This window comes from Fusarium poae, chromosome 1, assembly GCF_019609905.1.
Source record: "Fusarium poae strain DAOMC 252244 chromosome 1, whole genome shotgun sequence".
NCBI lineage: Eukaryota > Fungi > Ascomycota > Sordariomycetes > Hypocreales > Nectriaceae > Fusarium > Fusarium poae.
This window is the reverse complement of record NC_058399.1, coordinates 4404403-4420168: the sequence shown is the minus strand read 5'-3', so window position 1 is coordinate 4420168 and position 15766 is coordinate 4404403. Positions and strand designations below refer to the sequence as shown.

General features: G+C 48.7%; 5 protein-coding genes across 5 annotated transcripts; 3 read left to right on the top strand and 2 right to left on the bottom strand.

Annotated features, from left to right (window-relative positions):
• Positions 1–215: 215 nt before the first annotated feature.
• On the top strand, positions 216–1027 carry FPOAC1_001428 (uncharacterized protein; the record flags this gene model as incomplete). Its single annotated transcript, XM_044846032.1, has 2 exons — positions 216–223; positions 412–1027. 2 exons carry the CDS (start codon positions 216–218, stop codon positions 1025–1027), a joined length of 624 nt encoding a protein of 207 aa, XP_044711948.1.
• Positions 1028–1222: 195 nt separating this feature from the next.
• On the bottom strand, positions 1223–2619 carry FPOAC1_001427 (uncharacterized protein; the record flags this gene model as incomplete). The annotated part of the gene is made up of 5 exons (XM_044846031.1): positions 1223–1429; positions 1480–1972; positions 2034–2125; positions 2256–2272; positions 2325–2619. 5 exons carry the CDS (start codon positions 2617–2619, stop codon positions 1223–1225), a joined length of 1104 nt encoding a protein of 367 aa, XP_044711947.1.
• Positions 2620–3456: 837 nt separating this feature from the next.
• Positions 3457–5843, top strand: FPOAC1_001426 (uncharacterized protein; the record flags this gene model as incomplete). Its single annotated transcript, XM_044846030.1, has 2 exons — positions 3457–3472; positions 3544–5843. 2 exons carry the CDS (start codon positions 3457–3459, stop codon positions 5841–5843), a joined length of 2316 nt encoding a protein of 771 aa, XP_044711946.1.
• A 1230-nt stretch (positions 5844–7073) lies between these two features.
• Positions 7074–8714, bottom strand: FPOAC1_001425 (uncharacterized protein; the record flags this gene model as incomplete). Its single annotated transcript, XM_044846029.1, has 2 exons — positions 7074–8313; positions 8371–8714. 2 exons carry the CDS (start codon positions 8712–8714, stop codon positions 7074–7076), a joined length of 1584 nt encoding a protein of 527 aa, XP_044711945.1.
• A 5588-nt stretch (positions 8715–14302) lies between these two features.
• FPOAC1_001424 (uncharacterized protein) lies at positions 14303–15487 on the top strand (the record flags this gene model as incomplete). The annotated part of the gene is made up of 2 exons (XM_044846028.1): positions 14303–15164; positions 15225–15487. The coding sequence occupies 2 exons, from the start codon at positions 14303–14305 to the stop codon at positions 15485–15487; spliced, it is 1125 nt and encodes a 374-aa protein (XP_044711944.1).
• Between the last annotated feature and the right edge of the window lie 279 nt (positions 15488–15766).

Below are 15766 nucleotides of genomic sequence, written 5' to 3'. Positions count from 1 at the left end.
AAAGTCTACTACCGACCGATGGTCCGATCACGACATCGCGCGGCGTTGTTACGGGAGGGAACAAAGGTACAGGTTTTTATCTCTCATGTCGTGGGGAAGTTGTTAGTACTAAGTTGGTCTTGGTAGATGCCCGATACATCCTATCCTCTTATACAAGATTTTCCTCTTTTCATTCCTCATCTTCTAACGATATTGTCTTTATATATACCTACACAATGGCTACGTAAGTTCATGTCCTTCTTCCTGTCTTTACACGTTAAATGAATGGGAAAAAGCATTCACTACCTACCCCCCTCTAAGCCTTCAACGCCCTTTTTCCCCCTCCAAAAAAAATCATTACTACCTACCCCGCCATCATTTCAGAATCCCACCCGTGTAAACATCACCAATTACTAACAATGTCTTGTACAGCAACATTACCTGGCACCCTTCTCTATCGCGCAAGGAGCGCAACGAGACTCGCGGTCAGCGCGGTCTCACCATCTGGCTGACCGGTCTCTCTGCCTCTGGCAAGTCCACCGTCGCCACTGCTCTTGAGCAGCACCTTCTTCACCTGGGCGTCGCCGCCTACCGTCTCGATGGCGACAACGTCCGCTTCGGCTTAAACAAGGATCTTGGCTTCTCCGAGGCTGACCGAAACGAAAACATTCGCCGCATCTCCGAGGTTGCTAAGCTGTTTGCCGATTCTTCCACCATCGCCATCACCTCCTTCATCTCCCCCTACCGAGCGGATCGCAAGGTCGCCCGTGAGCTACACGAGCAGGCTACCCAAGGTGGTGACGAGCCTATCCCCTTCATCGAGGTCTACGTCGATGTGCCCCTCGAGGTTGCTGAGCAGCGCGACCCCAAGGGTCTCTACAAGAAGGCTCGTGCCGGAGAAATCAAGGATTTCACTGGCATCTCTGCTCCTTACGAGGAGCCTGAGAAAGCTGAGATCACCATCAAGACTCACGAGAACTCTGTCGAGGAGTGTGTAGCTCAGATCGTCGAGTGGCTCAACGAGAAGGGTTATCTCAACAAGAAATAAATATGTCAATGATGATTGTGTTTTGCGTTTCAACAAGATAGATAGGGTATTAATGTCATATCGACTACGGACGTCGTCACATGCAGATATGATCAAAGCATCGAGTACAGGTGTCTCTTCATGCATGCGAATCGTTCTATCGTTCTGCTTCCCAGTTTGCTTTCCTCCTCGTCCTAGTTCTACCAGTGAAGGTCGCTAAGGAAACTCAATCTCGTAGTATACGTATGCCGTGTATTCGTGTCCCTCTCCGGTCTGGAAACCAGCCGCCGCCATCTCTGAGCTCAGCGCAGCGTCGTCCTTGGTAATCTTTCCACGCTTATCTCTTCCGAAAGCATTGCCGCCGAGGTACGAGTAGTTGGAGTCAAGTGCTGTCTTGACCTTGGGGGCCAACTTGGATGTCGTCTACAAATTCGATTAGTGATGTCTCGGGTTCACTAGATCGGATCACTCACCTTGACCAGTGCTGTCACGTAATCCAGAGGCAGACCGTATCGTAGAACTGCTTCGACAAAGACTCGTAGGGTCATAACATGGATCCAGATCATGACACTCTCGCTCCATCCTGTGCGTCCCATGCGCAATGCCTCTCCGCAGACTTTGCGCTCCTCGTTGGTCACTCGATCAAGCTCCCTTTGCTCTTCTTGTCGACCACCTTCAACATACTTGAACTGGCGAGGCGTCCACTTTTGCTCTCGGCACTTGGCAAGGAACTCGGCACTGTGCTTCTTAAACGTCGCAACTGCATAGAGGACAAACTCGTCATCTTTGGCGACTTCAACAGCCGAGCGAGGAACGACCATGGGGGCTAATGTCTCATAGCCCTTAAGGAAGTCCTTCTTCGCGTTTCCAGGGACAACGATAAGGTGTGTCTCTATGTATTCAGAATCCTGAATAAGAAGAGCAGGATCAACGATAGGGGTCAGGGATTTCGTAGAAAGGTTACCACTACGTTCGAGATGTCAACAATACAAGCCAGTGTAAGGCCCCAGGGACAGCAGGTACTCACGTCTGGCGCCTCTGCAGCGCTGCAAGATTTGTCTTGACTGTGTTGTACTGATTGAACTTTGTTTTCACGTCGGTATCAACATTGGCAAGCTCCTAATGATATGTGTTAGTTGAAGCGCGAGGGGCAGACAGTAGAATAGCATGCCTTCTGCAGGGTGCTGATGAGCTCTGCGAGAGACTTGTCGGCTCGGTATCGAATCTTGTTCCAGCTGAAGGTGCTCACATACTGGTCTGTCGGCTCTGTTGTGAGTCATTAGCAGCTAGCCCATCTTGTATAATGCGCGCGACTAACTATCATTGACCATTTTGTACTGGGCGATGCGGTCCTCGTCGCCTTCAAGCACGTTCTTTAGAGAGTCGGCGACCTTGGAAACAACAGCCTCGCATGAAGCCTCAAGCTTCGTGAGCTCGTCTGCCTGTTGCACGAGAGCGTCGAGGGTGCCGATCTTGAAATCGGGGATGTTGAACGGCAGAACGGAGCCATTGTCGTTGGAAATGGTGCCGCGCAGAGAGGAGACGGCATCATCGCGGTTGCCCGAGTCGAAGACGCTTTGCGGCAACGATAAGAAAGCGTACTTTGTCGACATGGTTACGAGTTGACGCAAAGAAGCTGGATAGGATCGGCTATGTCAAGGTTGTTGAGGTAGTCTATTGAAACGGGCTGCGGAGTAGATCGGGAGGAACGCCAGTAGAGGACTTGGACAGCTCTAACTCGGTGAGAGCTTTGGCGTATGACGGTGGCTGAAATTCACAGGCTCATCTACAAGCAGCGCTTGATGATATTCACGCTGTTGGAAGAAATTAAGATGATATCGGCCGGTATTGTCTCGTGTGTGGTGTATAGGTAGGTAGGTGTTGTAGATAGGTAGCGTAGCGTCGCTGAAGTTGCTAGCACTGGTTAGTTAGTAGTTAGAGCTTAGTAGGAGGTAGGTAGGTATTGCTGTTGGGTTGGACAGCAGTTGACCTTGGAACCACTCAAAGTGGCTTGTGGGTAGTGGCTCCAGAGTATGACGAATGCTGTGGCTGTTGAGCTTCGGCCGTTACCTAGGTACCTCCCTCAGTACTAAAGTACCTTAACTCTCTACGGATACCATAAGCACATCTAACTATTCCCTTTCCCTTACACTATAGCTAAATCCCTGCCCCACCAAGTCAGGTTTCTGAGTCTCTATGAATGACGGGGGAGGGGCCTTCAAATGGTTGTCATCCACTAAGATCGAGCCACTAACACGGGAATTCGACTTGCGACAACACCAAAAACCACAAGCTACCTACCTACTACCCATTGGTCCGCTCATCATCGATATCGCAAAGCCTGGCGCATATGTTCTCGCGTTTTGCGGATCACTGGTAGCGTAGTCCCGAGGCCCAGGGGCACGGCGCTGTATTAGTAGTTGTGGTGGCCACAGGCTTGCACCCGTGCCATGCCCTTTGAATCTCGTACGCATTTTCCGAAACAGCTGGTACTTTACCCTTCCGAATCAATAAATGAACTAACAAGCGTCTCGAAGCTTCTCACATCGCACTCGTGACCAATCCTGACAGAAATGCACCAAGAGTATCTCATTCTACGAATGCCAACACCCTGTCTACAGCTACATCAAGGACCGCGGCGAAGCTCACACCCTCCTCAGCAAGAACTTCGCTTGATCTACAAATGAATTCACACATTGGAGCTGGAGATAAACCAGAGAACTTGGATGGGTTTCTGGTACAGAAAGAGGCTACCTTGCCCGGAACCCTGAACCCATATCATGATGGCCGCATACGAACTGCAGTTCCGAGCAAGCTTAAGGGCAAGACAATCGGGAACCAAGGCAACTTCAGTGTCCTGCAAATGCAAGTTCAGAAGCCAGAGATGACGGCGCGTGACCTTGCGGCCAAGCGTACAAGTGAAAGAACCGCTGCTGCTGCAAAGCTCGCGAGTTCTCAAGGATATCGTCACCCAAGGAGACTTCGGCTGCAACCTGCCACTACCTCTCCGGCCTCTGTTCCTGTTGCGATACCTCTCGCTCATACGCTCTCACCACCTCGTTCTCAACTCCCATCTGTCGTTCCACCCACTCCTAGACCAAATCCTCTACCTCATATCACCACTTCACCTACATATCAAGAACGATACTTGGAGAAACAGGCGGTAGCGGTAGCGGACATTACATTGAATATTGATTCACATCAAGTTAGTGATTCTTGTGCAGAATCACACGGTCTGCATCCAATGAGTCCAGAGTATTCTCGCAGGCAATTCGCTGTAGACACTACACGAGAGGGCAATGTCGCACAAGCAGATGGCACAGTCGCAGACCAAGATCCTATGCAAGACATAAATTTAGAAGTCTCAGATGAACCATTCATAACAGTAGACTCACAAAGAATCGGATCAGAACGCACGAGTGGGATAACAAAGGTCACAAGAGAAGTCGACCGGGAACAAACAAGAGAAATAACAGTTGATTCACAAGGGGCCGACGCAGGTCAAACAACTGAGCAACAATCTATGCCCCAATCTCTATCACCTGCTGTAGTCAAGGCAGAACAGGCCCGCATCCTCACGCTCTTTCGATATGCCCAACCAAGATTCATTTTGGACCAGCTTGTGGAAGCGCTGGTTCACTTTGGGACAATACCTGATGAGCCTCCGAACGATATGGCTTTATTTACTAACAGTGCTTCTAACAATGGCCCCGGCAATCTCTTCGTTTCCTGGCTTTCTGAAATTTTCCCTGCCATCCCTCTCGAATCGCATAAAATGAAGAAACCTCCAACAGGGAGGCCACGAGGCAGGCCAAAGGGAAGCATCGCCAGTTACAACAATCAGACGAATTTAGTGCAGAATGCGAGTACTGCTTTCATTCCTCGGTCGCTTGGACCGTATGGAGCAACGAGCACGCAAATCACATTGACTAGAGACGGATCGAGCAAGTTACAGCAGGCCGTTGAAGGCGCCCAGGAGCCAGAAGTAGTGTTGTCGCCAGTTCCGACCGCTCAAAGTCCTACAGCTATCATTGTACCGACCTCGCGGGGACAGGAAGACTTGTCACTACAGCCCATAGCAGATATTTCAAGCCGGACTGTTGCTATTCCACGAATGAGGTCGATTTTTCCATCAACGGCACCAGCTCCAGAAGTATCTGCGCCAAACTCGACACCAGTACAGCGCAAGAAGCCTACAGGTAGGCCTCGCGGTCGACCACCTGGATCGAAAAACAAGTCGAAGTCGATATCCAAAACACAAAGTGATAAGGCTGGCCAACAGGATTTGCGACCTGGCAAGTCAAACCACTCAATGCCACAATCTGGAACATTGTGGCCTCTCCAGCCAAATAGCGGCTCTTCAGATACTGTTGAGTCAAGAACAGCTCAGGCAAATGCACTAGGCATACTTGGTAGTATCAAAGAGAAGAGAAGGAAGGTTGATCCCGACTCACAAAGGACCTTGCAACAAGCTCCAAGAGAAGGCCCAGCCACAATCTTGCCTCAAGCCTCTGATTCGACTGCACCACAAGCTAGCAGTTCACAACAAGCAAAACGGCGTCGTTTATCCCGCGAGACAATTCACAGAGATCCTGTGTTGTCTGTATCAAGCATTTCTGGGTCACGGGCGCTGTCAGATGTGTTTGAGAGCAACTCAAGCATGGGATTCCAATCAGCTCAGTCTCGTCCGTCACCATATGCGCCACGGCATCAAACTCAAAATTGGGATATAGAACACCTCTACCAGGGGCAACAACCTCAATCTCCGTTGCACCCTCACCTGCAGCACCAGTTAAATCCACAGCAACTTTCACGAAATACGGGATCTGGAACATGAAGTTTGTTCATCGCAAACGTCTTTTCCTCTGGCTAATATGTGTTGGAGGCAAAAATGATGGAAATCCCAGTAGCTGATGAAACACATAAGCTTCAACAATATGTATGCCCTATAATCGGCTCGTCAGAGCTCCTGGTGGTAAGCCTCCAAACATGTCGATGGTGGCCATCTGTCAAAGACGGTAATAAGCAAAGGCAGAAACAACACGACAGCTGATGGCGAACCAGCTGATCAGTCCGATTCAAAGCACTCGCACAAATAAAAATATCGAGATTCCCAGCACAATACCGAGAACCGGATGGTCAACCGTGCTTTTCTTATCAAAAGCGACGTGCAATTACACACAGCGCACCATGTGCAGATAACAATGAAAACAGACGAGGGACGGGACACAGGCGCAGGGTTGGCTTCGTTTAGCTATTCGTGTGGCCTAACTATTTAGTGTATTGGCTTTAAGTAGATCTGAGATTGTATATTTTGCGGCTCAGAACGGCGCGAGTGGAATGTTTGTTTGTACGGAAAGACGGACGTAACGCGAGTATTGCACGCTGGCTGGCATGCCATCTAATATGGATCATCGTAAAATTCAACGGGTAAATCTTATTAGGCAAGGTCACACACTTCACGGAGCGCATGTTATGATTAGTGGACATCTCATATATTAATGTGATTATATCACTTCTCTTTTGATTTGAAGAAAAAGAAAGACTTCGCGCCTACGACTGAAATGTATAAAAGCTTGCTATGCTAATTGGCTACAACAGCTGAGACAATGGATAAATAAGTTTAAGATGTCTAAGCCAGGCCTCCAGGAGTCATCTGTCGGCTATGAGCTAATATTTGCTTAAATATATACCAAAACATAACAGCACAAGCATTAAAATCCGTTGATCCAAGAAACTTTTGATATTGAATTGGGTCAAATACCACCAGGTTAAAAGGTAAATAGTAAAGTGACATAAAAAAGAAATAGTCGTATAGACAGTCGGTATCAATATGTAATGGCCAGCCAATGCTCCATGCAGTACCATACTCGACAACGCAGCAGTCCTTTCCCCTGCAGTCGAATAGCAATAAAAAGAAAAAGAAAAACGCCGTGTAAATGCTCAAAAGCCCCTTCTTTGACACATGCATGTACCCAAGTAAAAGTAGTATAGTCATGGTATACCTTCCTGAAAGGACGCTCGCCAACAGCAAATATATGAAACGAAAAATGCCCATTGGGTGTGATCAATCCGCATCGTCATCAGTGACACTGACGGGAGGCCGCACGGAATCGGGGATGCTGCGGCCGTACCACCATTCGTCCTCTTCGTCAAGCCCATCCTCTCGGATCAAATCCAGCATGACCTGTTGATTGCGCTTGATGTCCTGCGGGCGTTCAACGATTCGCCGCTGAAGAACCAGAGCCTCAGCTGATGTGAGCCATATTTGTTGCAGTACAGGAAGGTCGTTGAGGAGAGCCTGAGCCTGTTGTGGACTCAGAGCAGACATGGGCGCACCAGCAGATAAGCTCGTGTTGAAGACAAGGCCAGCATCCCAGTCCATGTTCCCATCTATAGAGCCTGAGCTTCGAACCTTGTTTAATGCGGCACCAGATGACCGGGCTTCGCTTGTAGACTTCTTGCGTCCAAAGAGACTTCGTTTAGGCTTCGATGTCGACGTTGCCGACTCAGTAGAAAACGCGTCCTTGGTAAGAGCATTAAACCATGTGTCAACGGCGCCACGGCGACTGTTGTATCCTTTGATTTCCCAAAGCCTCTCTACTTGTCGGAGTCCACCAATGCATAAGATGGCGACATGCACGTCGTCCGACGGTTTCTCCCGGATATAGCCACGAAGCGATCTCTCAACTCTACCCACGTATGTTGGTGGACGTAGTCTTCGACAGAACGATGATATCACAAGCGGAAATACTTCGTGGACCCGTAATAAGGTTTGGTCGTCATACATGCTCATGATTTCGGCCTCGATGGGATTAATGGTATAAGGTTCTCGTCTTAAACCTTTACCGTCGTTCTGGGCCATGCGTTTGAGATAGAGGTTCCGATACGTCTCAAAAAAGTGGAAGATGGTGAATAAAAGAGGAATCAGTCGTCGTCGCATGCGTTCGTTTTGGGGTGCAAAAGCAATTCGTTGGGCTTCGGTCTGGCGAAGAAAAATATCTTTGGTAATCCATTCACACATCAGGAAGGCAAGCTTCGCAGCGACATGCAATCGATGCCACAGACCACATAAATGTTGAAAGTTGATCTGGTTGGAATCGGTAATAGGATATAGGCGTGTGGCATAAGCAGGGATGTGGTGTTCAAGATGGTATCGAGCAATGGTGTTTTCGTTTAATGTGACGAGGGTATGCCATGACTTGGAAGCAAGTCGGAGGTTGAGTATATCGGTTAGAGGTAAAGCAGAGATGACTTGAATCTGTAACTCGTTGGGTAGTCCAAGAAAAAGTTGATCGAAACTGGCACTAGTGTTACAAGTCAGCTGGGTGAACGAGTACGGGTGTCAGTATATATTCAATTACCTTTTCCGTGTTGATTCGGCAGAAACACGAGGTGCACTGGCAGAAGGAGAGTTGGACTTGGAATGAAGTATTGAAACTCTGGAACGTAGACCGAAAAAACGAGACTTGTCACGCTTTTCACCCGGCTTGATGGGTTCAGTATCAACGGTTTTGGATTCTCGTAATGGAAGAATGAACCTTGACGGCGATGGCGTGGAAGCGTCAAGACCTGTGTGAGTCGGGGGAGCCTGATGTTGTTGCTGATGCGCGTTGAGCTGGTTTAGCTTTTCGAAATAACGTTCTGAGGCGAATTCGGTTATATGTGGCGGGTCCATCGCCATGGTACGTGGTGGATGGTTCGCCATGGTAATAGGTTATCCAAGAAGAAATGAGCGACGTTGAACGCTACCGAGCGAGATTGCGGCGCGAAACCTTCGAGATCAACGATAGGACGATAGTGCCTTGGTCGGGCGAGCCCAGATGGCTGTAGACGTCCGTCTCTATTGCGCACTGAATGAGAATAAACTGGACATGGCGAGCGGGAGGGCGATTTGATGAGACGGAGGGATCGGTAATACCGAGATCCAATGCCGAGGATTTGAGACGCAAAGAAATCGAGGTCAGAGGCACAATAAGATAAGGAAAAGTATACGTCTGAGTCTGAGTCGGTCGATATCGTGAATGCGAAGTCGTGGTGTTTCGAGTTGGCTTGGATAGGAAAGGATAGCAAGACGGGGTAGGATGGGATGAGTTCAGGCAAAGTGACGGGAAAGTGGGAATACAAAGAAAGAGCGAGCGAGCGTAGTGATGACTACCTAGGAAGGAAGGGGACTTTCAGGTACAAGGGTACCGAGCAGAGGAGGTACGAATCCGGGGGAAGAGGGAAAGGAAAGGCACGGAGGGGCAGGACATGGGTGTAAGCGCTTCTTGAGTGGCGGGCAGGAGTGAAGAAGGGGCGTGTGTTTATAGCAACTCCACAGACGGGACGATAGGTAATGAATTTAATGAGAAGAGAAGAGAGACAGATGCAGTCAGTATATTAGTATGATACCGCATTCTCTTAATTGCAGTTACAGCCATTGATCACTGAACTTTGGATATGAATTTAGGCACAAAGTAGACAATTGGGATAAAAGTACGAACGAAGCATTGCTCTGCATATACCCATGGATGATGATATTACACCAGCTGGTTGGCGAGAATCTCCCAGTTATCTGGATACTTTCCGTTTCTGGAGATGGAGATTGCCTGCCTTAGCATCTGGCATTTACCTTGGGAGGTACATAGTACTACTAAACTAAGGCGGATTCCTCTAAAGACAGGTAGGTACTGCCCACTAGTTACATAGTAGGATAATACACGCAGAAGGAAGGAAAGAAAGAAAGAAAAGAAATTTTAACACCGAGCCGACCAGCAGGCCAGGCCACCATCATGGGGGGGACGGACCGACCGGTTGTGGGTGTGCAGTGGACAAGCTACCTAGTCTGGGCTAGGTTATTCTTATAGACTAACGCTACAGCACATCACAGCAAAGGAACAGTTTTGCAGCTTTTAGACACCTCATGGCCGCCCAATGTCAACGCTCGGTTTGGACCTACCACGCGGCGCTTGACCGGCCAAACTGTGGAGAGTTTCTGGCAGTTGTGGGGGTGACTTTGGGGCCCCTTTTGCTCTGGAGAAACCGCGTGAGGTACATACCTAAATGGAACCCTCCCCCAGCGCTTTGGGCTTCCCGTCATGGAGAGAAAATCTGGGCAGCCAGACTCCTCCCAGTCCCGTCAGGGAAGGACCCAGAATGACGATGAAAGCCCTCCACTGCTTTACGCAAATCTCCCCACAGTCTGGACAAACAGCAGTTTCTATTACCATCAGTATTCCTCTTGACCCTGAAATGCCCGCGATCCTCCAGTAGTTTTAGTGACCAGCTGACGTTGTTGATGCATCCGTCCAACACTCCAACACTCCAGAAAACCGCTGGTGCGTTGAGTAGCAACCTAGTTATGTAGCAGATAATGTACATACAGAGAGAGTGTAGTGTACGGTTGCTGCACGGCAAGTCACCACAAAGATCGTCAATGAAATTCCCGAGTCGGCCCAATTGGCCGGCCATATTCTACATAACCATGCGGCGTCTACCGGTTGGCTTGCAGCTATATCTCGAGTTGCCTGTAATATTCTGTGGCGTCCGCCGCGATCCCATCAAAGGCTCTCCCGAAGTTGTTCCCGAAAGTTTTATCGACAACGTTGCAGCGCCTCTGCATTGGCTGTCATGGCGATGGACACTCTAATCAAGCTAGGTTATGTACATACCTTCAACAAAGATCCCATCTTCCAGCAAACTTTTACAGCCGCTCACTAACAAGGCACAGTAAGCCCGGGCATAGCACTGGACGGTAAATACCTCTCTTCCTCGGGGGAGAGAAAGAAGGAGAATTACTCGGCCCCTACAGCCTCTTTTTCGTTCCTTCTTACGTTTCTACGGATAATGGCTCTCTTTTCTCCTTGAAGGCTTGGGGCTAGAGCGTTCTTGTTAGGCTGTCTTGGCTGACCCGGCTGAGACTTGGCTCTTCTCCAAGACCCGGGTCCGCCGCTCGTTCATATCTCGGTCTATTCAACCTGAATTGCATTTAGCCGGTCCAACAAGATGGGTCTATACAAGATTAGGTGGCAGATTTTTTTGTGTGGGCATGCTCATCAAGTTTGTCATTATCGAGAACTGGTCAAGCGAGAGATATGAGATGACAAGGCCCGAGTCAGTAGCGAATTGCATGTCATCCGCATGTTCTACTCAACTGTCGGCCGAGTCTATGACCAAACAGAGGTTGTCAGGTTTTATTGGCTCTTGTAACCTCGAAGCAGTCGATTCGATTGCGCTATAGCAGCGACGGCAGATGATAACGCTTTAAAACCAACGCGGATATCGGCAAGCGTCCAAAGATTTCGTGATATCTTGGTCGTCACTTGTTGAAGTATGTATCTACAACGTCTATGTTTCACTGACGAATGACATCACATCAGACTGCAATTGATAACAGATAGGCTGAAGAATGATGATGTTGTTGTTGTTGTTTGCCTTGGGGGAGTACACATAGGACGGAGGAGATGCCACTTAGTGCCCCCCGATCCCGAGATATCAACTCATATGACCTAGCATAGATTTTCATGCAGAACTGTCGTGATGGTCAAACCAGAAGTCAACACTCCAAGACAAAGTGAGCAACAAGTCTTGGTAGTATTCACAGCTTGACAATAATATGGCACGGAGCTTTGGCCATGACTCCCCCAGGGTCGCGTGGATCCGATCCGTGTCTTGTCACAGAAAGAAGCCGAGGACCCTCTCCCCGGCCGAGAGCTAGATCAAGTGAGGTGTGATAGAGTCAGTCCAAGTGGGCGAGAGCTTTTGCCGTGCGAATCGCGTGGCTTGTGGAATAAGCTTGAGACGCAGATAACTCCATCAAACCTGATATATGTCGTATGCAGTGTTGTTAATTGCCGTGGCCTTCGACAAATTGGAACCCTAAGGTGTCACGGCATATGTGTGTAGTGTGCCTATCCTATCCTATCTTATATATCTCTAGAGGCTCGTAAATGCGATTTTGGTATGTTTCTTTTTCGAATACAACAGGTTAGTCTATAGCACTTGTTGACGATATAGTCTGTAAGTTGAGAGTTCTTGTTCTCCCCGTGAAGAACCGAGATTTATGTATAGGTCACGGATATATTTCTAGTAATTGTCGGTTGATCATCCTAAAACAGGCTGGCTTTTAGTTGATGATAGATTCAGATCACGACAATTTAATATTCTCATTTAATGGACAATGATGTTATCGATATCTTTGATACACTTGCATGACATAAAAAGAGTAGAGTTGAAAGTTGATAAGTTCGCGAGTAAGGCAGAGTCAAATAACTGGAGTTGTCTGAATATGGTTGTGGATGCGAGGACCAGCTGAATGGACCCGAGACAGACACCACCCTTCTTTTTCTTCCTAGTCTTCCTAGTCAGCAGGGGAGGGGGCGTGTTCTTATTAGACGCGGCCTTACTGCGGTGATTCTGGGCAGAAGACCTGGCCCATCCGTGACAAGCTCAATATTCAGTGTCTCGTCGACGCCGATCAAGAGAATTCACTTATCTCTGGTTGGCTGTTGTGTTTGAGAAAACAAGACGAGCCTGAGAGTTCCGTACAGTAATAAGTCGAGTAGTAACATTATAGCACGGTACAGCGCAACGATGAGCAGAGCAGTAACAGTTAATGTTAGTAATAGTCGGGCTGTCTTGTTTCACAGATGGTGTACTCGAAAGGTAGTATGGACAGCACTTATTGCATGTAGTTAGTAGAAGCTGCAGTACTGCTCAGAAAAGATAGAAAGGCCGATTGGAGTGTTTCGTTTTGGGAACTCTGCCGCCTTGGCAGTAGAATCTGCAACGTTTCTTTACTTTGTTTAAAGATTCTAAGAATCTTCTATTCCAATGGAGCCCCGTGTTGGTCTGAGGCAATCTCGAACATACAGTATAGAGTAATGGTATGGATAGGTATGTACAGGTAAAAAGAAAGGACGTGTATTGATCGATACTTTGATGCGATCGCACATCATTTCTTATCCGTCACAACGGCATTTGCGAAGGGATCAGCAGCACATGTCAAACTCAGGTTGGCTCGAGCTTCAGCGGCCGAACGCTATATAATGTGTTGGTGACATGACCAGTTTCAGTGATTGCATCAGCTCACTCACTTTGAATCGGCCGATAAGGATGGCGGCGTAGCGTAAATGCTATCCGTAGCTCGATTGAAGCCAAGCTCTGTATGCCCACAACTGCTACTATGTACCAAGGCAACACAGTAGTAGGTGAGTTAGTAGTCTACGCAGTAGTTGTAGCACTGCCTCAATTCCAACAGCAGTTAAGAAGATCAAACCCTGGATGATGATTGGATATTAAACTCTTTTCTCAAACAATTTCCTCATCTGCGTACTCCGATTGGAAAATCTCCCTGTAAATTCGTTAGTATCGGTCTCATTACCAAGATATCTGATCACTTCCCCAGGTTAATTCCGTTTCATCCCGCTTCCCAGTCCACTTCTTTCCCCTCTGCTTCTCCTCTTTCCTTCCTACGCCAGATGTAATTAACGGTCAGAACAAATATCATGTCATCCGATGATCGACTCAATTATGTTCTTTTCTCTCTCAAATGTCCCGAAACTGGCAATTCCCCCCGCCACCATCTAGGTAGATACTGTCGCCGTCGCATTCTTTCCTTACTTGGCTGACTCGACCTTGTCACCTTTAGGGCATTCTCATTCAAATCAATCTTTAGAGACAGCTCTCAGTACTAGGTCCCGTCCCCCCACCGGTTGAATGCGGAACGTGCCCGGGTTTCCTTCTCGCACAGCAATAGCCTTGCCTGGACCTAAACTCATTAACTTAGTACCTACCTACTAAACAGTAACTAAACTAATACTCTCTGACGTTGACCAAAATAACTGTCTCGGCCCGAGAAGGAGCAGGACCCTGGAAACGCAAAAACGCAAAAGCCCGAGAAGGAGAAGGAGAAGGAGAAGGAGAACAAGGAGAAGAAGCATCCGGATACTATTATTGCTGGACAGCACAACACGCACTGAGGAGAGTGAGAGAGGAAAGGAGAAAGAGCAAGGGAGACGAAGTCAAAACAAAGCTTTCGGGCTAATATCAAAAGTGCCCCAGCCTTTGGTCATCGCGTCTCCGCCATCTTTGACCCCCATCCCCATACTCATCTCCATACCCATTCATACTATTACCTCACGGTTCATACCCTACCTACTATTTCTTCAACACTTTACCGCTTACATAGATACGGAGCCACCATTGCAATTCCCACTTGCGATTATTCTGGAGCTTGTTGTTTTCTGTTCTGCCGTGTGACCCCCAGAAAAAGCACCATCCCAGACACCAGATAACGACGAGTCGCCCTAAATCATGACGACGGCCCCGTCTTCGGGCTCTTCTCGGCCTGCAACTCTATCTGCATCAGAGTCAACAGCACCGGCAGAAAACTTATCGTCATCGGCCGGGGAAGTCCCTATCGTTCCTACTGTGGAGATCCAGCACTTGGCCCGCTTCGAGTTCAGTGATGCTGGCACAAAGGTTCTTATGGTGGAATGGTATCCCGATGCCGTCCAAGGCCCCGCTGTATCTGCCGATCCTTCCGCCGACTCCTCCGGTGAACGCTCCGCTCCCACTACCGATCAAGTCTCCGCAGCGGAGCCGGCTTCGGTCTCTGATCCGGGTGTCAAGATAGGCACTACCGACAGCACCTCGTGGCAAGTGTCATGGCCTGGGAAGTCTACTAATCTTCCTGCAGCTGATCTCGAGACTGAGCCGGAGGCGGGAACTACTCCTAGCTCATCGACTCGTCAACGTCGTCGCCGTATCTTCTTTCTACTACCAGCCAATGCCACTGTTCCCTCTACTATTACCATCACTCCGCCCGGCGCACCCAGTTTGAACCTCAAGCCACTGCCGGCTATCTTTCCTCCCGGGCTCGCCGCTGATCCAGGAAATCGAGGGGTTCTGCATACATTGTGGGCCAGGCAGCGGCTGGCAGCAATAGACCGCGAAGTAGAAGACGAGTTGCGCAACAATGCTGAGGGTGTGGGTGTCGAAATGGCGCTCGAGGAGAGGAAATGGATCCTTGATACGTTCATCAACCCTCCGCAGTTGCCTACTGATTCGCTCTCTCGACCGGCAGCCACGCGTTCCCCAACGGGCCGTTTGGGAGATAAGCTCAAGGGTCTTAAGCTGGCTACATCGCCTGCTGATTTAACGCCCAGTACAACAGGTACCAACATGTTCCTTTGTTTGTGTTTATTGCAGTAGTTGAACTAACAATATCCTATAGCCAACACCTTTATGAGCCCAATAAGCCAGTCTCACCCATTTCAGCCCAGGGGGCGTGATATCGCTGTATCTTCCCATGAGGCCATGGCCAGTGATGCGTCTGCAGGCCCTATCTCACTTAATGCTGCACTTCATGGCGACGTCACCACAGTTGCTTCGGCACCTGCCAGGCCCACAAGGCGAGATGACGACGACGATCTATTTGCTCTACCCATGAGCCCTCGTAGCCCGGACATGAAGAAGAGTCCGTTCAGCGCCTTGTGATACCAGGACATGATTATCGTTGCATCTAGATTCGATGGAGATTTTGGAGATTTTAAGCGGCTTTAGGGCACAAGAGATCGATACCCGTGTTATGGAAGCAAGCGTTGATTATAGTACCAGTAGGGCGCTTGCCAGTACAATGATACATATATCATTTGGTTCTGCAACCATAAAACCCCAATGAATGATATAAATCGTACACCGGTACATAGTAACTGTGTCTTTCAATACCAGAACCTCAGTTCTAATTTCCTTGGGCGTGATACGTTTTGATCAGCA